At 45.4% G+C, this 25714-nt stretch overlaps 1 protein-coding gene across 2 annotated transcripts in view; it reads left to right on the forward strand.

Annotated features, from left to right (window-relative positions):
* Positions 1-25714, forward strand: part of TERF1 (telomeric repeat binding factor 1) — a 77411-nt gene that overhangs the window by 6998 nt on the left and 44699 nt on the right. The window contains exon 1 of one of the 2 annotated variants that reach the window (XM_056522150.1): positions 23339-23447. The exons of the other annotated variant lie outside the window; for it this stretch is intronic. Within the exon in view, the coding sequence (XP_056378125.1) occupies positions 23441-23447 (7 nt within the window). The 5' untranslated portion in view covers positions 23339-23440. Of the gene's footprint in view, positions 1-23338; positions 23448-25714 lie in introns of those variants that run through there. 2 annotated transcript variants of the gene reach the window in all.

Genomic DNA, 25714 nt, shown 5'->3' on the forward strand with positions numbered 1-25714 from the left:
ATTTACACCCCACAGGTGTCTGACAGATTTTTTGGAATAGTGGTCCGTGAAAATGGAAAAATACAATTTTTCATTTGCACAGCCCACTGTTCCAAAGATCTGTCAAACGCCAGTGGGGTGTAAATGCTCACCGCACCCCTTATTAAATTCTGTGAGGGGTGTAGTTTCCAAAATGGGGTCACGTATGTGTGTGGGGGGGGGTTCATTGTTCTGGTACCACGGGCGGGGGGGCTTTGTAAACGCACATGGCTCCCGACTTGCATTCCAACCAAATTCTCTCTCCAAAAGCTCAGTGTAGCTCCTCTTCTGAGCATTGTAGTTCGCCCGCAGAGCACTTTACATCCATATATGGGGTATTTCCATACTCAGAAATGGGATTACAAATTTGGTGGGGCATTTTCTCCAATTACCCCTTGTGAAAATGAAAAATTTAGGGTAACACCAGCATTTTAGTGAAAAAAATCTAATTTTTCATTTTCGCGTCCAACTTTATCGGAAATTTGTCAAACACCTGTGGTGTGTTAAGGCTCACTGTACCCCTTGTTACGTTCCTTGAGGGGTGTATTTTCCAAAATAGTATGCCATGTGGTGTTTTTTATTTATTTTATTTTTTAAATTTTTGGTGGTCTGGCACCATAGGGGCTTCCTAAATGGGACATGCCCCCCAAAAAAATTTCAGCTAAATTTGCTTTCCAAAAGCCAAATTGGACTCCTTCTCTTCTGAGCATTGTAGTGCACTTGACGTCCACACATGGGGTATTTCCATACTCAGTAGAGATTAGGTTACAAATTTTGGGGGGCATTTTCTCCTATTTCCCCCTTGAAACAATGTAAAATTTGGGGGGAAACCTGCATTTTAGTGAAAAAAAAAATTTCATTTACACATCCGACTTTAACGAAAAGTCGTCAAACACCTGTGTGGTGTTAAGGCTCACTGTACCCCTTGTTATGTTCCTTGAGGCGTGTAGTTTCCAAAATAGTATGCCATGTTTTTTTTTTTTTTTTTTTTTCTCTTTTGCTGTTAGGGGCTTCCTAAATGTGACATGCCCCCCCCCCCAAAAAAAAAAATTCAGAAAAACTCACTGTTCAAAAACCCATTGTCGCACCTTCCCTTCTGAGCCCTCTACTGCGCCCGCCGAACACTTTACATCCACATATGAGGTATTTCCTTACTTGAGAGAAACTGGGTTACAAATTTTGGGGGCTTTTTCTCCTTTTACCCCTTGTTAAATTTCAAAAACTGGGTCTACAAGAACATGGGAGTGTAAAAAAAATGAAAATTTAAAATTTTCTCCTTCACTTTGCTGCTATTCCTGTGAAACACCTAAAGGATGAACAAATTTTCTGAATGTCATTTTGGATACTTTTTAGGGGTGCAGTTTTTATAATGGGGTCATTTATGGGGTATTTCTAATATGAAGGCCCCTCAAATCCACTTCAAAACTGAACTGGTCCCTGAAAAATTCCGATTTTGAACATTTTGTGAAAAATTGGAAAATTGCAGCTAAACTTTTGAAGCCCTCTGATGTCTTCCAAAAGTAAAAACAAGTCAACTTTAAGATGAAAATATAAAGTACAATATATATATATATATATATATATATATATATATAATGTGGTATGCGCTGCTGGAGAGTGTGGTGTTGTTAATACAGAGAGAAAAGAGAAGATCATACCTGTTTCTGTAGGACAGAAGGATGTTTCAGTACTGACACTTTACTAGGAAACAGGTGTGCAGAGTAGTGCTGGAGGTCAGACTGAAGGCTTGATTGAGCTGAATTAAACGTACAAGAAAGTGGATGGTTGTTAATGGATGGTCTATAATTCTTACTGTATATACTTATAGATCTACTGCTGGTGTCTTGGTCCCGTACCTTACGCAGCTCAGCAGCAATTGTGTGTGTTGACGCCGTCCGTGTGGCTGGTTGCTATGGGTGATGCCCGTTCAGATAAATAGATTATTGCCTACTGCGCTTGTTTCTAAAAAAAAACTGAAAAGTTAGAGCTATAAGCAACAAAGTTGAAGGACCATAAGTGGTTTTTACAAGTGCGCTTAGCGATCTGTTAGCGATCCTGCACTGATAGTTAGTGGAGCTTTTGTGTCTCAAGTAGAGAAATGATACCTGAGTTCATGCGTAGTGTTAATAATCCATAGTTGTAGCACTGGTTACCGGTTACTGATGGTATGGAGGGTCCTCAAATTTTGGCGCGGTGGTTCCATCTCGGTGTCCGTGGAGTTTCCTCCTGTGATGCAGCGGAAGAACGCCCTGGCCGGTGGCGTCTCAACCAAGCTGCTGTGCTGTATCAAAGCAAAGTGAGGAGTAGTGACGTCACTACTAATGCTCCTATAGTCCAAAATACCCTCGACTAGTTTCGGAAACTTGGACTCCAGATGAAGGAAACGGCCCAAGTTTCCGAAACTAGTCGAGGGTATTTTGGACTATAGGAGCATTTGTAGTGACGTCACTACTCCTCACTTTGCTTTGATACAGCACAGCAGCTTGGTTGAGACGCCACCGGCCGGGGCGTTCTCACGCTGCATCACAGGAGGAAACTCCACGGACACCGAGACAGAACCACCGCGCCAGAATTTGAGGACCCTCCATACCATCAGTAACCGGTAACCAGTGCTACAACTATGGATTATTAACACTACGCATGAACTCAGGTATCATTTCTCTACTTGAGACACAAAAGCTCCACTAACTATCAGTGCAGGATCGCTAACAGATCGCTAAGCGCACTTGTAAAAACCACTTATGGTCCTTCAACTTTGTTGCTTATAGCTCTAACTTTGCTGTTTTTTTTTAGAAACACGCGCAGTAGGCAATAATCTATTTATCTGAACGGGCATCACCCGTAGCAACCAGCCACACGGACGGCGTCAACACACACAATTGCTGCTGAGCTGCGTAAGGTACGGACCAACACACCAGCAGTACATCTATAAGTATATACAGTAAGAATTGTAGACCATCCATTAACAACCATCCACTTTTTTGTACGTTTAAATTCAGCTCAATCAAGCCTTCAGTCTAACCTCCAGCACTACTCTGCACACCTGTTTCCTAGTAAAGTGTCAGTACTGAAACATCCTTCTGTCCTACAGAAACAGGTATGATCTTCTCTTTTCTCTCTGTATTAACCACACACACTCTCCAGCAGCGCATACCACTAATATATACAGGGGTGTGGAAATAAAAAAAAAACTACTTGTCCAAGGGACTAAAGCGGAACACAATCTACTTGTCCCTCAAGAAAATCCACTTGTCCTGGTAGATGAAATAATTTCAACGAAAATAGTCTGATTGCAGCATGTTGCACTGTATAGTAGTACAGTTAAGGTTATTGTGTAACATGCTGGGAGTTGTAGTTTTGGTTTGTGTCAGCTGCAGAGCCATAGGATGTGTCAAGGAATACAGGAAATTGCAGTTAGTAACTACAACACCCAGCATGCCCTGATGCAGCCTATGGCTCTGCAGCTGACCCGAACCGAAACTACAACTCCCAGCATGTTACACTTTATAGTTCTACAGTTTAGGTTATGGTCCAACATGCTGGGAGTTGTAGTTTTGGTTCGGGTGTGTTTGCGTGCATCAGTGGGGCTCTTGGTTGGCGGGTGAGTATGAAGGGCGGGATTCTGGGGGTGAAATTTAGTGCGGATGGCCAGAAACCACTAAAAATAAATAAAATGAGATGGCACAACTGCCCTAATGCCCGACGTGACAGTCCGCTCCTATACAAAACATTCATGCATACACATATCATACATGCATCAGCCACTGCCCCCATATCATACATACACACCCCCGCCACATCATACATTACATACACACATACACTCTCACCATACATATGCACACATCATACATACACCTGCCGCTGCCTACCCCACATCATACATCACACACACACACACATCACACTTAGACATCATACACACATCATACATTACATACACATCACACATCATACATTACATACACATCACACAGACATCATACACACATCATACATTACATACACATCACACACAAATAATAAAGGGGATAAATCAAATAGAATCCCAGGGGAGGTGCATGTAATACTTAACTTTTAATTTTACAAAGTTAAAATCGTCACCAAATAAATTAGTGCTCAAATAACCCAAACGAATAAATATAAATGTTCTGGTTGCGATATGGATCTTACTCCAGAAGCAATATCAAGCATACAGGGTGTCGCTCTCAACGCGTTTCTGCCACTAATGATATGGCGTCATCAGGAGAGACAAAAGAAATACCTTAGAATTGTGGTACTAAGAGCACCCTATAAATAAATAAACCAATGTGACTAAGAGATCACGGCAAGGACTGTCTGTATCAGGCCACCTGCAAAGAAAGCACAACAGAAAGGTACCAATGTCATTTATGTGCTCCAAGCATAATAAAACACATGAGCAATTCATGCGGAGCATACACTCACTGTGCCGTGGATATTTTCCAGAAAACCTAAAGAGGAAAGCACATAGAGAAAAGCCCCTATCAGTAACTGTCCAGCTGGTACCTGTAAAGAAAAAACACTCTTCCGCAGTATGCGGCTACTCACAGTTCCAGTCTGCCGATATCCGTGATCCCAGGACGGTGCGCTATTACCCGCAGTGGCGGGGAGCCTTGCAGTAAGTGCCGGCTGCTAATGCACTTCCGTACCTGGGATCACGGCGTGTGACGTCTTATGCGCTGGCCGAGCCACGCGTCACTTCCGCCGCGCCCCTGATTGACGTCATTGGGGCCGGCGATTATCGTGCAGCGCGCGGTCAGGTGACGGCCGCAATGAAAACAAAAGAATCATGTGATTACGGCTATGGTAAACACTCTTATATCCTGGTATATTCATAATGGCTAGATGTTTTAAGCAAATTAAGGAGGAACTAAAGGGATAGAGGTTAAGTATGTAACCTAAAACTATTCATAAATATATATTTAATAAGCAATACTACGGAGATGCCTTATGCATATATAGCAGGTGCATAGAAAAACCTGACCATAGGAGTGTATACATACATAATGAGAAGTCTAAGTACCCTAAATGACTGGGTACTATTGCCATAATTCATTGGTGACTCCCATAATTATATTGATACAAACTGGTCGGAGGAAATTATACTAGCATACATATAGAGTTTTAGCAAGGCCAAATACAAAGGCTATGGGTATAGATACCCTGGATGCTCGGAAGAGGTTAGACTCCGCGGACGAGGACTAAATCATTGAACCTTATATTAACTGAGGCTCAATTATAATATAATCTAATGGGGTACCCCCCGAAAGGGGGACACTAGATAGGCTACATGACAAGAGGATAGCGGGGGCCTAGGGAACCTACCTTCCCCTGCGCTAGTTCTATAACCCTAGTGCCTAGGCAGGGAATACCGCCCTAATAAGGGCGGGCCTGCTCCCGATCCTCCTACTTAGTGATGGCTAGCTTTGTATCTGGTACACCGAATTTGGCTGAATGGTTATGTGAAGCTAGGGAGGTTTTCTCGGAACTAGTTTTCACACAAACTAAATTCACTCCTTCCTTAAAAATTGCACTCCGTGATCTGATCACCTGCTACAAACAATACGCAGTCTCTTTCTGGGAAATCCAGGGATTCGAGAGTTATTTAAAACATCAAATTGTGCCTAGGGGCCTCCGAATCCCAGTTCTCCCAGCAAGTAGGCTGAGGACTCCAGCAGTTCTAAAAAAGTGGGAGACTGAAGCGATGAATACGTCTCTAAAGTTTATCCAGATTTTGCTCGAGGAAGAGAAAGCTAATCTAACAATAGCCGAGAGCAAATTGAAGGAACAAAAGGACATAGTCCTTAAGTTCAAGGAGGACCCTGACTTTCAGGCTAAAGAGACACAAGCTAAAAACACTATAGAACGATTCCAATATCAGCTAAAGGAGCGCAATTTATCCGTGATCTTCAAGAGTTTAGGGAAAACCGTGCCTATAGTGTTCTAACTAAATCTGTAACAACAAGGGACACTGAAACCGAGGTGTCATCCTCAGATACTGATCAAGGTGATACAGATAGGACCTACGCTCAGTCAGGCAAACGTGGTAAGGGTAACCCCAGAAATCACCGGGGTAGAGGCCCTACTAGAGGAAAAACGGGCACAGGGAGGAACCAATATAAGAACTCAGAATGGTCTGGAGAATCATCCTCTGCCTCACATATGGCTCCTTTTTCTGGGGATACCAATCGGGACAACAGGGATCCTTACCCACTCAGAACCAAAGAGAATCGCCAATGACCCCTAATGACACAGGTGACTTGCAGGTGATTAATTTGTCTAGTGAGAGACTTACGGATGCACAGGTGAGGGTCTTATGCCGGGGGCTCTCATATGTACCAACTACTAGTTTTGACCCCTTCATTTGGACTAAGGATCTTCACCTCTTCATCCGTAAGCTAAAATGGCATAAATATCATGTACTACGCGACAAAAGAGAATGTCTAGAACTAGGCATAGGGATAAATGAACTCCCGATGGTAAGAAATTTAGCATCTCTGTTGGAGGATGGCGAGAGACCCCGGTATGAGGGTCCATTTACCAACTGTAAAAACAGAAATAAAACCTTTCCACCTGTGAGTGAAACAAATTGCTTGGATGTCTTCCTTGAACTGGTATCCCGTGATATTAAAGCCTTATCTTTTCCCCCCTTGTCAGCAAACAGGAAGAATCTTTCCAACAAGGAACATGTTGCCATTAAACAGCTACGGCGTAAAGATAACTTAGTTATCAAGTCTGCTGACAAGGGGGGAAACATTGTAGTCATGGATCATGACAAATATATTCTCATGTGTAAAAAACTATTGGATGACAGGTCCACTTATGAGATATTGAGTGGTGACCCCACTAATAGGTATAAAAAAGAATTATTGGAGATTGTAGCCCTGGCCAAAACGGATCGCCTGCTAAGTGATCAGGAGTGTGAGTTTTTGATACCACAGAATCCTATTGTCCCGACCTTCTATGCCATGCCTAAAGTCCACAAGGGAACTACACCTCTTAAAGGGCGTCCTATTGTGGCAGGCATAGGAGGTCTGGGACAAAATATAGGAATCTATATCGACATGGTGCTAAGGCACTTTGTCATGGCGTTACCATCATATATACAGGATACTACGGACCTACTTAACGATTGGAGGGAATTGTTGTAGACAGAAACACACTATTGACCAGCATTGATGTTGAGTCTCTGTATTCAGCGATTCCACATGAGGTGGGCCTATCAGCTATAGCATATTATTTGTCTTTTAGGGACATCAATATGCAGGCCCACAACGAACTGGTGCTTAAATTGATGCGGTTTGTATTGACGCACAATTACTTCCTATTTAACGGTACTTATTTCCACCAGCTCAGGGGTACGGCGATGGGGAGCCCATGCGCCCCCACGTACGCAAACCTGACCCTGGGCTGGTGGGAGGCCACCGTAGTTTTTGCCGATACAAGGGAACATTTTAGTGAATCTGCCCTGGTATGGGCTAGATTCATAGATGATGTCCTTATTATGTGGCAGAGTACAGCCCAGGCCTTTCAGGACTTTATCAAATCCCTAAATTACAATGGACTAGGGCTTTTCTTCACTTTTGAGATACAGGAGAAATGCCTAGCTTTCTTGGATATTATGATTTACAAACAAGATAGTGGTACCTTGCGGACCACCGTGCATAGAAAAGCCACTGCCACCAATAGCCTCCTGAGGTGGGAGAGCTGCCACCCGGGACCCCTTAAACGGGGTATCCCGCGGGGACAGTATCTCGGCCTCAGGAGGAATTGCTCGGAGAGGTGTGACTTCGTGGAGGAGGCTGGTAAACTTCGTACACGGTTCAAAAATAGAGGCTATCCCTCGCACGTTCTCTCAGCAGCATACCAACATGCACTTGATACACCCAGGGAATCATTACTTATACCCCGACCGAGGGAAGACCAGTTAGGGGGGACTACGAGAGTAATAGCGACATTTGATCAAGGGTCCACCAAAATGCGTGAGATCCTTAATAGACATTGGGATATACTCAGAATGGACCCTGATATACGTGACAAAATCCCAGAGGTACCCCTACTGACTTTTAGGAGAGGTCGCAACTTAGGTGACATACTTACACAAAGCCATCTACCACCGAGGTCATTGGGAAACACCTGGTTAGAACAAAGACCTAGGCAATCGGGGTGTTTTCCATGTGGACACTGTAAGGCCTGCATCAACATCAGCAGGTCTCAGATATTTGTCAATGAATCCACTGGAGAACAGTTCAGATTGAGAGAGTTTATCAACTGCTCTACAGTATCGGTGATCTATCTAGCGACCTGTCCATGTGGTAAAAAATAAGTGGGCAAGACCAGGAGAGCACTCAAGACCAGGATTCTTGAACATCTGGGGGATATCCGACATCGGAGGGATAAGCCCCTTGCAAGACACATCAATGACTCTCACCAGGGCCGGACAGATAATCTAAAATTCATGGGTATAGAAAAAGTTTGGCCATCACCAAGAGGAGGGGATTTGGACCGTGTACTCCTACAAAGGGAGTGCAGGTGGATTTACAAATTAGACACCTGTACTCCATCTGGCCTGAATGAACAGGTCAATTATGCTAGTTTTTTGTAGATGGACTTGGGGGTACCCCCCGTTCTTGGTGACTATAGGCAGCTAGTGGAGGCTTTAGTAAGCCTAAAGTCAGTGTCACCAATTTCTAGGGACCTATTAGGCAAGTAGGAGGATCGGGAGCAGGCCCGCCCTTATTAGGGCGGTATTCCCTGCCTAGGCACTAGGGTTATAGAACTAGCGCAGGGGAAGGTAGGTTCCCTAGGCCCCCGCTATCCTCTTGTCATGTAGCCTATCTAGTGTCCCCCTTTCGGGGGGGGGTACCCCATTAGATTATATTATACTATAATTGAGCCTCAGTTAATATAAGGTTCAATGATTTAGTCCTCGTCCGCGGAGTCTAACCTCTTCCGAGCATCCAGGGTATCTATACCCATGGCCTTTGTATTTGGCCTTGCTAAAACTCTATATGTATGCTAGTATAATTTCCTCCGACCAGTTTGTATCAATATAATTATGGGAGTCACCAATGAATTATGGCAATAGTACCCAGTCATTTAGGGTACTTAGACTTCTCATTATGTATGTATACACTCCTATGGTCAGGTTTTTCTATGCACCTGCTATATATGCATAAGGCATCTCCGTAGTATTGCTTATTAAATATATATTTATGAATAGTTTTAGGTTACATACTTAACCTCTATCCCTTTAGTTCCTCCTTAATTTGCTTAAAACATCTAGCCATTATGAATATACCAGGATATAAGAGTGTTTACCATAGCCGTAATCACATGATTCTTTTGTTTTCATTGCGGCCGTCACCTGACCGCGCGCTGCACGATAATCGCCGGCCCCTATGACGTCAATCAGGGGCGCGGCGGAAGTGACGCGTGGCTCGGCCAGCGCATAAGACGTCACACGCCGTGATCCCAGGTACGGAAGCGCATTAGCAGCCGGCACTTACTGCAAGGCTCCCCGCCACTGCGGGTAATAGCGCACCATCCTGGGATCACGGATATCGGCAGACTGGAACTGTGAGTAGCCGCATACTGCGGAAGAGTGTTTTTTCTTTACAGGTACCAGCTGGACAGTTACTGATAGGGGCTTTTCTCTATGTGCTTTCCTCTTTAGGTTTTCTGGAAAATATCCACGGCACAGTGAGTGTATGCTCCGCATGAATTGCTCATGTGTTTTATTATGCTTGGAGCACATAAATGACATTGGTACCTTTCTGTTGTGCTTTCTTTGCAGGTGGCCTGATACAGACAGTCCTTGCCGTGATCTCTTAGTCACATTGGTTTATTTATTTATAGGGTGCTCTTAGTACCACAATTCTAAGGTATTTCAAGCTTTGTCTTTTGTCTCTCCTGATGACGCCATATCATTAGTGGCAGAAACGCGTTGAGAGCGACACCCTGTATGCTTGATATTGCTTCTGGAGTAAGATCCATATCGCAACCAGAACATTTATATTTATTCGTTTGGGTTATTTGAGCACTAATTTATTATTTTAACTTTGTAAAATTAAAAGTTAAGTATTACATGCACCTCCCCTGGGATTCTATTTGATTTATCCCCTTTATTATTTCATATATTGCTGGGAGTCTATTCTTGCCCCTTGCAGGCATTGCATTCTAATAGCAAGCTCTATGGTATACACATCACACACAGACAGACATCATACACACATTATCCATTACATACACATCACACATAGACAGACATCATACACACATCATACATTACATACACATCACACATCATACATTACATACACATCACACATTACATACACATCACACATCATACATTACATACACATCACACATTACATACACATCACACATAGACAGACATCATACACACATTATACATTACATATACATCACACATAAACATCATACACACATTATACATTACATACACATCACACACAGACAGACATCATACACACATACATTACATATACATCACACAGACATCATACACACATTATACATTACATACACATCACACACAGACAGACATCATACACACATCATACATTACATACACATCACACACAGACATCATACACACATTATACATTACATACACATCACACACAGACAGACATCATACACACAGTATACATTACATACACATCACACACAGACAGACATCATACACACATTATACATTACATACACATCACACACAGACAGACATCATACACACATCATACATTACATACACATCACACACAGACATCATACACACATTATACATTACATACACATCACACACAGACAGACATCATACACACAGTATACATTACATACACATCACACACAGACAGACATCATACACACAGTATACATTACATACACATCACACACAGACAGACATCATACACACATCACACATTACATACACATCACACACAGACTGACAGCATACACACATCATACATTACATACACATCACACACAGAGACATCATACACACATTATACATTACATACACATCACACACAGAGACATCATACACACATTATACATTACATACACATCACACACAGACAGACATCATACACACATTATACATTACATACACATCACACACAGACAGACATCATACACACATTATACATTACATACACATCACACACAGACAGACATTATACACACATCATACATTACATACACATCACACATAGACAGACATCATACACACATACTCTCACACCATACATATCCACCAGTGTTTCCCAACCAGGGTGCCTCCAGCTGTTGCAAAACTACAACTCCCAGCATGCCCAGGGCATGCTGGGAGTTGTAGTTTTGCAACAGCTGGAGGCACCCTGGTTGGGAAACACTGATATACACCATACATATGCACACATTATACATACACCTGCCGCTGCCCCCCCATCATACATCACATAAATCACATACACACATCACACACACACTCACACCATACATATATAACCACCCTTCCTGCCGCCGCCTGCATTCTCTGTCTCCTCACCTGATCCGGCCATGAGTGGACATCAGAGCTGTAGTTACCGCCGGTGTGAGATGAGATTTCCGTCCTCTCTCCCCTCCCCCCCCAGCTCTGTGTTTTCCCCGTGCAAACAAGCAACCTCCCCGTGGTGGATTAGGTCCTATGGAGACAGAGCCGGGGAGGGGTAGGGATAGAGCTGTGTACGGGGGAGGGAGGAGCTGTGCACGGAGCTGTCTACGTCCTTTCTCTCACCCTGGAGGGGAGATAAGGGGACTCTGCAGTCAGCTGGAGGCCGCCGCCGCCGCCCCCTCCATACACTCCTGAGTGCTGGTGTGAGGTGTAGACTTCCATCCGCTCCTGCGCCTCACACCGGCATTAAAAAAAAAAAAAAAAAGGGGGAAGTCTGTCTGTCCCTGCTCGCCCGATACAGGGCTAAATCTATAAACAATTCACCTGCCCGGCGCCTAAAACTACTTGTCCCGGGCGTCGGGCGATAGAATTTCCACATCTCTGATATATTTTGTATCTTCACTTATTGCACAACATACAGGGACATGTGCTGATTTGGTTTTGCTGCAGCTAGAGATATATACTCCATTCAATCCATTCCAGCGCTAGTGATATCCAGATAGAAAATATAAAGTAGACATATTGTATATGTGAACCAAAACAAAAAATGGTATGATAAAAACTTAAGATCACGGCACCAAAAATATGTATGCGAAAAAAAAAAAAGTTACAGAAGAGAGAACATTTTTAAACGTATACATTTTCGTGCACATAGTTGTGATTTTTTTTTTCAGAAGTAGGACAAAATTAAACCTATATAAGTAGGGTTTCATTTTAATTGTATGGCCCTACAGAATAAATATAAGGTGTCATTTTTACCGATAAATGTACTGCATAGAAAGAGAAGCCCCCAAATTTACAAAAAAAGGCCTTTTTTTTCTTCAGTTTTGTCACACAATGATTATTTTTTTTTTTTTGTTTCGCTGTAGATTTTTGGGTAAAATGACTGATGTCATTACAAAGTAGTAGAGATGAGCGAAGTTACAGTAATTTGATTAGTCACAAACTTCTCGGCTCGGCAGTTGCTGACCTTTGTAGTGGTCAAAAATTTCTGGCCCAAGAATGGTTGGACCCATCATCATCAGTATCACAAGCACCATTAACCCCCCCCCCCCCCCCCCCCCAATCATCACCACCACAATTATTCCCTCTTCCCCAGGCCTGTGTTCATCATCATCAGTATCACAAGCACCATTAACCCCCCCCCCCCCCCCAATCATCGTCATCACCACCACAATTATTCCCTCTCCCCCAGGCCCATCATCATCAGTATCAAACACCATTACTCCTCCCCCCCCCAAATCATCAACATTATTCTCTCTCCCCTAGGCTCTCTCATCCACCCTACCTCCCTCCTTTAGGGATGTGGAATTCCTATTGCCCAACGCAGTTCCAGGCGCAGGGCAGGTGAATTTTTCCTGCCCTTAGTCCTGCTTCGGGCAAGCAAGGCCGGACCAGACAAGCGCGGCGGCGCTCAGCAGTCTGTGTGGAGCGGCTCCTGACTCCTGCCCGCTCCATACTCTGCAACCCCCAGCTGTTCTCAGTAGCTGGGGGCCGCCGCTAATAGCCAGCATGCGGCTGGCTAGTAACCCTTTAGATTGCCGGCGTCTAAAGGGACATGTGAATGCTCCCTGGTGGGGTGGATTTCCCCCCCCGCAGCGTCATTGCGGTGGGGAGATCTACAATAAAGGTAGCCGGAGGGCTTACCTCTGATCCCTGGTTTCCGTGGCTATGTCACTGATAGAGCCTAGTCCAGCCAGGCGCTATCAATGGATCGCAGATCATACTAATCAACGGAGTTCAATAGAACTCTATTGATCTGTATGAGGAATCTAATTCCAAAAGTCTTTTATAAAGTGTAAAAAAAAATAATAATAATTTTTATAGAAGTTTAGAAGGCAAACATTAACCCCTTCGATGTTAAAAGTTCAAATCACCCCCTTTTCCTATATAAAAACATGTTAACATAATAAAACTAAACATTTAGTATCGCTGCGTAATTGTACAAAGTATTAAAATTAGGGATCGACCGATTATCAGTTTGGACAATATTATCAGCCGATATTCACGATTTTGGACATTACCGTATATACTCGAGTATAAGCCGACCCGAGTATAAGCCGAGACCCCTAATTTCAACCCAAAATCCCAGTAAAAGTTATTGACTCGAGTATAAGCCTAGGGTGGGAAATACATCATCCCCCCTGTCATCATCCAGACCCCGTCATTAACATCCTCATCATCATCACCGCCTGTCATCATCCAGACGCTCATCATCATCACCTGTCATCATCCCCTTGTCATCATCCCCACCCCCCTTCATCATCCCCTTGTAATCATCCCACCCCCCCCCCTTCATCATCCCCTTGTCATTATCCCCACCCCCCTTCATCATCCCACCCCCCCCTTCATCATCCTCTTGTCATCATCCCACACCCCCCCCTTCATCATCCTCTTGTCATCATCCGCCCTCAGTAGTCTTCAACCTGCGGATCTCCAGAGGTTTCAAAACTACAACTCCCAGCAAGCCCAGGCAGCCATCGGCTGTCCGGGCTTGCTGGGAGTTGTAGTCTTGAAACCTCCGGAGGTCCGCAGGTTGAAGACCACTGCGGCCTTCGACATCATCCAGCCCCCTCTCACCCCCTTTAGTTCTGTACAGTACTCGCCTCCGCTCGGCGCTGTCCCGGTGCTGCAGGGCTGTCCGTTGAGTAGGTCGTCCGGTGGGATAGTGGTTACGGGCTGCTATCTTCACTGGGGGCGCCTCTTCTCCGCGCTTCGGGCCCAAAATAGAGGCGTTACCTTGACGATGACGCAGAAGTACGTTGATAATGAACGTACCTCTGCGTCGTTGTCAAGGCAACGTGACTATTCTGGGGCCGGGCCTGATGCGCTTAGAAGAGGCCTCCCCGGTGAAGATAGCAGCCCGGAACCACTATCCCACCAGACGACCTCCTCTCCGGACAGTCCTGCAGCACCGGACCAGTGCCGAGCGGAGGCGAGTACTGTACAGAACTAAAGGGGGTGAGAGGGGGCTGGATGATGTCGAAGGCCGCAGTGGTCTTCAACCTGCGGACCTCCGGAGGTTTCAAAACTACAACTCCCAGCAAGCCCGGACAGCCGATGGCTGCCCGGGCTTGCTGGGAGTTGTAGTTTTGAAACCTCTGGAGGTCCGCAGGTTGAAGACCACTGCGGGTGGAGAGTTCACTCGAGTAAAAGCCGAGGGGGGTGTTTTCAGCACGAAAAATTGTGCTGAAAAACTCGGCTTATACTCGAGTATATACGGTATCTGTATTGGCAATTACCTTGCCGATAAAGCACCGCTGCCCCATTGCCTCCCCCATTGCCTCCCCCATCCCCGGTTTTATAATTACCTGTTCCCGGGGTCCGCACTACTTCTGACTCCTGTGGTGTCCTGCTGTGCGCTGCGCAATGACGAGTGACATCATTTTTTACGCCTTTTTTTATAAAAAATTGGGAAAAGGGGTGATTTAAATCTTTATTGGGGGAGTGGCTTTTCCCAAAAATCTTAACTTTAAAAAAAAAAAAATTTTAACCCTTTTTTTTTTTTTTTTTTTTTTTTTTTTTTTTTTTTTAGTCCCCATAAGGGATTATTAATAGCAATCATTAGATAGGCATAGCACTGATCAGTATTATCGGTGATCTTCTGCTCTGGTGTGCTGGAGGGCAGATCAGAGCAGAAGACCCCGGGAGATCGATGGGGGCAGGTGACGGGACCTCCACCTGCCATCTTGGCTGATCTGATCCCCGCACCAGTGTCGCAGGTGATAAGATCAGCATTTAGGTGCCGCGCTGCCGCAGATGCCATGATCTGTATTGATCATGGCATCTGAGGGGTTAATGGCAGACGGACAGCCGCCGGTACCCGCCGTGCATGAAGCTAGTGCTCCTGCGCCCACATCATAGCCGCTCCGTTAATGTATGGTGCTGTGCACAAAGTAACTCGCTGCAGCGACGTACATTTACTGCGCATGTCCTTAAGGGGTTAAAATAAAAATGATGTAAACAAAAATAAATATAAACATGTGGTACTGCCGAGTGCATAAATGTCCGAACTATTAAAATATAATGTTAATTGGCCGATTGCATAAAAGAAAAGAAAAAAAAAATCAAGAATTGTGCAACTATTGCGTATTTTGGGTCGCTTGTTGTACCAGAAAAAAAGTGAATAAAAGGTGGTGATCAAAGAGTCCTATCAAAACAAAAATGGTATCACTAAAAACTTAAGACCATGGGGCAAAAAAAAAAAAATGTACCCTCATATGTCCACGTATATGCAAAAATAAAAAGTTACAGGGGTCAGAAGAGGATAAAACCTTTATAAGTTGGGTTCCATTCTAATTGCATGGACCTACAGAACAGATATAACATATCATTTGTACCGAAAAGTGGACTGCAGATCGGAAGTCCCCAAAAGTTGCTAACTTGCTTTTTTTTTTAAATTTCTTCCAAAAAATATTTTTCTTAATTTCGCTGTAGTGGTTTTTGGCAATAAAATGAGTTAGTTGCACCAAAAATAAGCCCTTATATGGGTCTTTAAGTGGAAAATTTAAAGCGTTTTGGCTTTTAAAAAGAAAAAGAGGAAAAAACTAAGCGGCGGTGGTAGGACTCAGGAGGACCCCAGGACAGGGGGAGAGAAGCGGGTGGCGGCGGTCTCTGGCACCGCAAAAGCCGCTGCAGTTCATTGGTTTAAAGCGCTTGCTTTAAATCAATGATCTGCAGCGGTGTCGCCAGGGGGGGAGATAAATAGCCGATAATTTATACAAATATTCCGGTATAAGTTATCGGCCTTAACCTCCACAGATTATCGGCCCTAAAAAAAAAAATATCGGTCGATCCCTAAAATATATATATATTAGGGATCGACCGATATAATTTTTTTTTAGGGCCGATAACTTCTACCGATTATTCCGGTATAAGTTAATGGCTATTTATCAGCCCCCCCCCCCCCTCAATGAACTGCAGCGGCTTTTGTGGTGCCAGAGACCGCCGCCGCCCGCTTCTCTACCCCTGCTTGTCCTGGGGTCCTGAGTCCTATCCCCACCACCGCACTGCCCGCACCACACCGCGTCCCCCGCCGCACCTCCCCGGCCAGAGACCGCCGCCCCATTGCCTCCCCCATTCCCGGTTTTATAATTGCCTGTTCCCGGGGTCCGGGTACGCGATACTTCTGGCTCCGGCGCTGTCCTCCTGAGCTGTCACTGTGCGCCCTGACGGTGACGTCGCTTTGAGGACGTCACTCGTCATTGCGCAGCGCACAGCGTAACACAGGACACCACAGGAGCCAGAAATGGCGCAGACCCCGGGAACAGGTAATTATAAAACCGGGGATGGGGAGGCAATGGGGCGGTGGCGGTCTCTGGCCAGGGCGGTGCGGTGGGGGGTGCGGTGCGGGCGGTGCAGGGGTTGGGGCATTATCGGATGATCGGCAAGGTAATTGCCGATAACGTCCAAAATCATGAATATCGGCCGATAATATCGACCAAACCGATAATCTGTCAATCCCTAATATTAATAAATACCGTATTTATCGGCGTATAACACGCACTTTTTAGGCTAAAATTTTTAGCCTAAAGTCTGTGTGCGTGTTATATGCTGATACACCCCCAGGAAAGGCAGGGGGAGAGAGGCCGTCGCTGCCCGCTTCTCTCCCCCTGCCTTTCCTGGGGTCTAGAGCGCTGCTGTCGGCCCTTCTCACCCCCTGGTTATCGGCGCCGCTGCCCGTTCTGTCCCCCTGACTATCGGTGCCGGCGCCGACAGCCAGGGGGAGAGAAGGGGCAGCGGCACCCATTGCCGGCGCCGCTGCCCCGTTGCCTCCCCCCATCCCCGGTGGCATAATTACCTGAGTCGGGTCCACGCTGCTGCAGGCCTCCGTCGTGCGTCCCCGGCGTCGTTGCTATGCGCTGAACGGCGCGGCGCATGACGTCAGTGCGCCGCGCTGTGCATAGCAACGACGCTGGGGACGCACGACAGAGGCCTGCAGCAGCGCGGACCCGACTCAGGTAATTATGCCACCGGGGATGGGGGGAGGCAACGGGGCAGCGGCGCCGGCAATGTGTGCCGCTGCCCCTTCTCTCCCCCTGGCTGTCGGCGCCGGCACCGATAGTCAGGGGGACAGAACGGGCAGCGGCGCCGATAACCAGGGGGTGAGAAGGGCCGACAGCAGCGCTCTAGACCCCAGGAAAGGCAGGGGGAGAGAAGCGGGCAGCGACGGCCTCTCTCCCCCTGCCTTTCCTGGGGGTATATCGGGGTATACACGCGCGCACACACGCACCCTCATTTTACCATGGATATTTGGGTAAAAAACTTTTTTTACCCAAATATCCTTGGTAAAATGAGGGTGCGTGTTATAGGCCGGTGCGTGGTATACCCCGATAAATACGGTATATATATATATATATCGGTGAAGTGAAATTGAAAGTAGTAAAAGAAAATTTAGCAAACATGGTGGTTTTCTTTTCTACACCATTTACCTTGTGATTGAGCTTACATGTTTTGACACTTTAGGCCAACATGAGTACAGCAATACCATATTTGTATCGTTTCCATCATGTTTTACTAATTTAAATAAAATTCAGAACTTTTTCAAATTTTTTTTAATTGCCATTTTTTAACCCCTGTAGCTTTAAAGAAAAAAAATTAAATAATTCTCTATCAGCTCCATTGGGGGACACAGACCATGGGTGTATGCTGCTGTCACTAGGAGGCTCGACACTATGGCAGAAAGAGAAGTCTGCTTCTCCCAGCAGGGTATACCCGCCCACAGGCACCTGAGGTAATCAGTTTTAGCTTAGTGTCTTAAGGAGGTGGACATGGTCTGGAGTTCTCTCCAGACCAGGTCTTATGTTTTATTATTTTCCTAGTTAGGGATGTGTTAGTTTATTCTTTTTTTTCTTTCATGTTTTCAGGTGGGGATTCAGGAACTGCGGCTCACTGTCTCCCCGTTGCGATTGAGTGGGCATAGACATTGCGTATATGTGCTGTTAACCCCCTCTCGCCAATGGTCAGTGCCTGGGGTTGTACCTCATGGGTCCGGGTCCCCCTATTTTCCTGCTCGCCTTGCTCGCACATGGTAGCTCGGCGTGATGCAGGTGACAGAAAGCTGACTGAAGACCTCATAGAAGACTTCATTGGGTAAGTTCTTCTGACTGAGGTGAGTATATTCCCTTTCTCCTTAGGTACAGCCTTGCAACCTCTGGAGACCCTCACTTTTTGCCCACTTTTTCTCAGGGGCTGGCCTGGACAGGGTTTTTTTCTATATTTATTGCTGGGGTGAGAAGGATCATTTTTGGACTGGGGCACAGCTTTATTCATACTTTTCACTTTCCTGAACGATGTGTATGTGTGGTGTGTGTGTTTCTTAAAGCGGCTTACAGCCGGGGCGTTTTTACTATGCGGGCGCATGAAGCGCCGGCTTACTTTCGCTTTTGGCAGCAGTCGGCTGCCGGCAGCGTCTCGTTCGCTCGCTTCCCCGCAAGCGCATATGCGAATGACAGTGCGCTCGAGGAGAGGAGCGGGCGTGGGTGCCATTACTGACCACCTTGTCAGAAGCTGAGGGCACTATAGCTCCGCCCCCTCTGTTGGGGCTTCTAAGAGGCGAGAGTTAGCCTCCAATCAGCTCTGTGCGCGCATTGTGAGAGGCAGGGGCCAATCAGCAGTGCCCCTGCTTCTGGCCTGCCCCTCTTTTGCTATTGGCCAGCATTTCTCCACTATAACGGAGTTCTCCTCACAGCAGCTGCCCTGGAGTCACAGACTTTGTTTGCACAGACAACTGGAGCATTAGTTCATCATTTTGTCTGTAAAAGCTGTAATTCCAAAATGCCTGGTTCTGCTGAACCCATTTGCTCCCTCTAAACAGTTAACTGGAGTGTTAGCCACTCATTACATCTGTAAAATCTGTATCTCAAAAATTTCTGGTTCTGCTGAACCACTTGTTCTGCCTGCTCCACTGCTCCCCCAGACCCCCCTCTGCTATTCTACCCTGGTTGTCTACCAGACCCGGTGGGTTCGGACACCCTTCCAGCCTGGGTTCTCTCCCTCCCCCCCAGTCTATATCCGACTTGGCTCAGGTCTCCCGACTTGGTAACTGCATTGGAGAGGCCCTCCCGACCCTCCGGTGGGTCCCACTCTCCCCCTATACTGATGCTCTTGCAGCGTCATGGGGATGTTTTTCATCTGACTCATCCTCAGAGTCTTCTGGCAGGCATGGGTGCTCCCCTCACAGGCATCGCTCCGTTACTCCGCCCTGTAGCAAGCGTCTCTCCCCTAGAGGCCGCTCCCATGGTCGCCGCTCTGGCTCTCCAGACCTGCGTACCTGGTCAGTCTCCCCCCTCTTCCAGGGCCACCTCACACCTTCCCACCCACCTGGAGAACTTGTGGATGCAGTTTCCGATTCGGCCCCTGATTCAGAGGACCGCATGGATATGTCGGACATGGTGCACTCATTGGTCTCGGCCACAAGAGACACCTTCCATCTAGAGGACCCAGGAACTTCGGACGTGATTCCAGGAGTTTCCTTTAATCGTGCCCAACCTCCAGGGCTTATAGATAGAAGGAAAAGGGGGGGCTCAGCTATACAATATACTGTGCTAGGGGTGCTAACCACATTGAACAAACCAAGCAACAAAGCACAAAAATGTATCAAATTAAAGCACACCCAATCCTGTAATACATAGCAAATTAAGCAATCTTTTTTTAAAGGCTCATACAAGTTGAGAATGAAAAAATGACAGACACATACATATAAAAACACTTAAAAAGGTCCACATTGGACCGCACTACACAAGTGAGACATGGTGAATGTCCCACTAGGGACTGGGACAGAATAATAACTGGATGTTAACTCAAAATGCAGAGTATGCAGGTATAATTTGATCCTCCTAACACTGGATGCTGCGGTATAAAATATGCAATAAATAAGTGAACAATCCCAATAATTTAACCTGCCAGCAAAAAACACAGCGAAATTATCATACAATACTTGATGTGAAGCTAAATAATAACAATGCTACACCGTCTAAAAATATAGACACGTGAAGAGAAAACAATAATAAATCAGCTACCGCACATAGACACAAGGATGAGAGGAGGCAGACCCTGCAATAAACAGTTAGACAGAAATGTCACCCATACGTCCCAGTCCCAAGAACTCCACGCATTCTGTCACTGAGTGACTTCCTCAGGAGTGTAGAGAGATAAGTATTCATCGTGCCTTATATATGTAGTTGGTAAACAGTCATACCTTACAGGTGTGACAAGTCAAAGTCCCTCGTGCAGCGGCCATCTTGCCCGCATCAACTGACGTGGGAGTCAAAGTTCATGTGCTGTCATCACACACCGATAATTTGATCCAATTAACAATGTTGCATCACTGTCCCCGCCCACCAGCGTCATGCCGTCGGTAAGCAAACAGTGACCCGGGAGATAGCGCAACTCCAAGCCGTACCCCCAACGCCGTGGCATCGGAGATGATGCAGCCGGGAGCGCGCCGCCCCTCCGGCAGAATGAAGTCACGTGACAGTCAGTCACATGATCTGGGCGGATACCTGGTCTAATTCACTAGTGAAGTCATGTGACAGTCACATGACTCCATAGAAAGATGGCAGTTACACAATGAGCGGATATAGATAAAACGAATCATAACAGTAAGGATCGAGCACACAGTTCATGGATATCCTATGTTAAATACAGATCTACCACTATACAATGAAATATATTATATAAATTAATTAATTAATAGTTAATGTGTTAATAATAATACTAAAATGAAATATAATAGATAATCAATCACCCTAGTGTCATAATGTGTGAAAAAGATATATATCTATACATATATCGGCAGTGTGACCCCTTTTTTGTTTTTCTGGAAGGTCGTTGTATGGGACAACCTGCTTCTACGACCACCATTTTTCGGTGGATCCGGTCTGCTCTTTTTGGGAGCTTACTGCTGCAAGGGGAAGATCCCACCCTTCAGGGGTTTGGCTCATTCCACCCGTTTATCGGGGCATCCTGGGCCCTCCCCTACGTGGCTTCGGCCTTGCAGTTCTGTAAGGCGTCCGCATGATTGTCTTTGTACACTTTCTGAAGGTGCTACCAGGTTCACGCCTTTGCATCAGTTGATGCTACTCTGGGCTGGAAGATGTTGCAGACGGCGGTGGTCCAACCGTCCACCTGTCTGATTCCTTACCCACCCAAAGGACAGCTTTGGTACGTCCCATGGGCTGTGTCCCCAATGGAGCCGATAGAGAAAAGGAGATTTTTTTTTTTTATGCTTACCGTAAAATATCTTTCTCGAAGGATCCATTGGGGGACACAGCTCCCACCCTTTTTTCTGGTGTTCCTATTTCAGTTATCTGTCCGAAGGTGTGTTCAGTTGCCTTTTCTTCTGATTGCTCAGACAGTTTGTGGTTTTGTCTTGACCTGTCGGTCTTCTCCTGTTGCTCTGGGACTAAAACTGATTACCTCAGGTGCCTGTGGGCGGGTATACCCTGCTGGGAGGAGCCGACTTCTCTTGTTGCCATAGTGTCGAGCTTCCTAGTGACAGCAGCATACACCCATGGTCTGTGTCCCCCAATGGATCCTTCGAGAAAGAGATTTTATGGTAAGCATAAAAAATCTCCTTTTTTTGCATACTGGGCTGTATGTATGTAGTTTTTTGTATCGGTACCATTTTAATATTGATCTGAATTTTTAATCGCTTTTAACTTTTTTTTTCTGGGATATTATAAAAATTGAAATTCTGTGTGTTTTTTTTTTTTTTTTCATTTACGTAATTTACCGTATGAGATACATAATATTATATTTTAATTAGGGATCGACCGATAACGATTTTTTTTTAGGGCCGATACCGAAAATCTGTGGCCTTTCAGGACGATAGCCGACAATTTATACCGATATTCCGGTATAAGTTATCGGCTATTTCTCCACACCTACTCCGCCACCCCCCCCTGGCCCCGAAGAAGTGGCTGCAGATCATCAATTTTAAAGCGGGTGCTTTAAATCAATGAACTGCAGCGGCTTTTGTGGCGCCATAGCTGCCACCACCCGCTTCTCTCCCCCTGCCGGACCTTAGTCCAACCACTGCCGCTGCTCCAATGCCTCCCCCATTCCCGGTTTTATGATTACCTGTTTCCGGGGCCCGAGCTACTTCTGGCTCTGGTGGCGTTCTGAGCTGTCACTGTGCGCACTGGCGGTCTTATAAAAAATAAATAAAAAATAATAAAAAAGTAAAATGTTTTTGAAAAAGCCACTCCCCCAATAAAGATTTAAATCACCCCTTTTCCCAATTTTTTTTTATAAAAAATGATAAATAATAAACATATTTGGTATCACCGCATGCGTAAATGTCCATACTATAAAAATATTATGTTAATGATCCCATATGGTGAATGGCATAAACGTGTAAAAAAAAAAAATAAATAAAAAAAAATAAATAAAAAAATCCAAAATTTCGGCTTTTTGGTCACATATATGCAAAAGTGGTACTAAAAAAAAATACAGGTCATGGCGCAAAAAATGAGTCCTCACACATCCCCGTATATGGAAAAAGGAGAAAGTCAGAGGTAGTCAAAAGAGGGCAATTTAAAAAAAAAAAATTGTAAAAAAAAAAAAAAAAAGATATATTTTTTTGATTTTTTTTGAAAGCAGTAAAATAATAATAAAGTATGTAACGACGGGTATCATTTTAATCGTATTGACCCAGAGAATAAAGATACATTTTACCGTAAAGTGTACTGCGTGAAAACGAACACACCACCCTCTACAGGAGACTGGGAAAGCTGGATGAGAGGTATGTGGTACTCGTGAAAATGTCTAGTATCGGCCCTGATACAGTAACAAGACATCCCTAATACCTGCACCATATTTATCACATGCAATGCGACCATTTAATAAATTTGGTGCATGTACACTCCAACTACATCTTCAAGACCTGTGTATACCATCAGTGCACCTACACTACACTCACAAAGATTTATTTTCATCAAAAATGGCTGCAATTGCTAATTTGTTTTTAGCCACTTTATCACACTTGGAATGTTTATTTTCAGATTTATTTATTTTATTAATTTTTTTTGATGGGGTTGTAGTGAAAGCTATAGCCCAAAAATGGCCGTTTATGACTGAATCCAAAATTAACAATTACAACATAAATTTTTTTATTTGTTAATATTTTGAGCTCCCCAGGCTGCAGTGATCCAGCTCCATTTACGCCTGTGCAGGTGTTCAGTGAAGCAGGACCGAGATCACTGTGAGCCAGGCATTAAAGGGGTACTCTGGGGGGAAAACTTTTTTTTTATTATTTTTTATTTTTTTTAACCTCCCTGGCGGTATGATTCTGTCTGGAAATTTGTACCAAAAGCGGTACAATTTTTTTAACTGAATTTCACATCTCCCTTTGTCCATTTCACATCTCCCCTGTCACATTCCCCCTCTTGTCACATTCCCCCTCTCCCTTGTCACATCCCCCGAAACATTCTCCCCCCTCCTTGTCACATTCTCCCCCCTCCTTGTCACATTCTCCCCCCTCCTTGTCACATTCTTCCCCCTCCTTGTAACATTCTTCCCCCTCCTTGTAACATTCTTCCCCCTTGTCACATTCCCCCCCTTGTCACATTCTCCCCCTTCATGTTACATTCCCCCCCCCTGTCACATTTCCCCCTTCATTTCACATTCCCCCCCCCCTTGTCACATCCCCCCCTCCTGTCACATCCCCCCCTTTGTCACATTCATCCCCCCCCCCTTGTCACCTTGTCCTGCAGCAAATACACTTGGTTTGCCGAGCAGATTTCAAACCTAGTGTATTTGCTGCAGAACAAGCCCTTTCCCCTTCAGCCAATCACAGGCTTTACACCACTGCGGTCTGTGATTGGCTGAAAAGTGAAAGGTCCTAGAAGATGAATAGTGAAGAGAGGACACCCCGGACCGCACGGAGGGGGAACGACCTCTTCAGGGACCGGGATTAGGTGAGCAAAAGTTTTTTTTATTTTACTGCTTCTTTCTTTTACACTTAGCTCAGTGTTTTTCTAACAGGGGGCCTCCAGCTGTTGTGAAACTACTACTCCCAGCATGCCCGGACAGCCTTTGGCTGTTCGGGCATGCTGAGAGTTGTAGTTTTGCAACAGCTGGAGGCCCCCTGGTAGGGAAACACTGACTTTTTGTATTTTTCTTTACCTGCTCTGGCCGGCCCCCGCAACGAGAGCCGACCAGAGCAGATAATCGCATGTTTTCCCGGGGGCCGCATCGCTATATCGCATTGCTTTTGCGATATATCGTGCAGCCCGGCCGGGAACTCTGTAATTCTACCCCGAGCGTGACTCGGGGTTACCGATCCTGGCAGGGAAAATTAACCCCGAGTCACGCTCGGGATTACCGCTCAGGAGGTTAATCAACTGGTGCCAGAAGGTTAAACAGATTTGTAAATGTTGTTTTCTTTTTGGAACACAGAGCTCTCTGCTGAATCATGAGCACAGTGCTCTCTGCTGACATCTGTCCATTTTAGGAACTGTTCAGAGAAGCATATGTTTGCTATGGGGATTTTCTCCTACTCTGGACAGGTCTTAAAATGGACAGAGCTGTCAGGGGAGAGCACTGTGCTCGTGATTCAGCAGAGCGCTCTGTGTTCCAAAAAGAAAATCATTTCCTCTGTAGTATTCAGCAGCTAGTAAGTACTGGAAGGATTAAGATTTTTTTAAATAGAAGTAATTTACAAATCTGTTTAACTTTCTGGCACCAGTTGATTTAAAAAAAAATTATAATAATAATCACGCCCCCGTCATGCCCCCTCCCATAGACTTGCATTGAGGGGGCGGGGCGTGATGTCACACGGGGCGGAGGCGTGACATCACCATCTTCCGTAACGGTGGTGGGGAGGAATTAGCCAGAGAACCTTCAGCGCTTCCGGAAGCAGTTACAGGGGGGTGCTGCTTGCTATATTGCGGGAGTCCCCAGCGGCGGGACCCTGGTGATCTGACATCTTATCCCCTATCCTTTGGATAGGGGATAAGATGTCTAGGGGTGGAGTACCCATTTAAAGGAGTACTCTGGGATAAGAAAACG

The sequence above is a fragment of the Hyla sarda genome, chromosome 5 (assembly GCF_029499605.1).
Source record: "Hyla sarda isolate aHylSar1 chromosome 5, aHylSar1.hap1, whole genome shotgun sequence".
Classification (NCBI taxonomy): Eukaryota; Metazoa; Chordata; class Amphibia; order Anura; family Hylidae; genus Hyla; species Hyla sarda.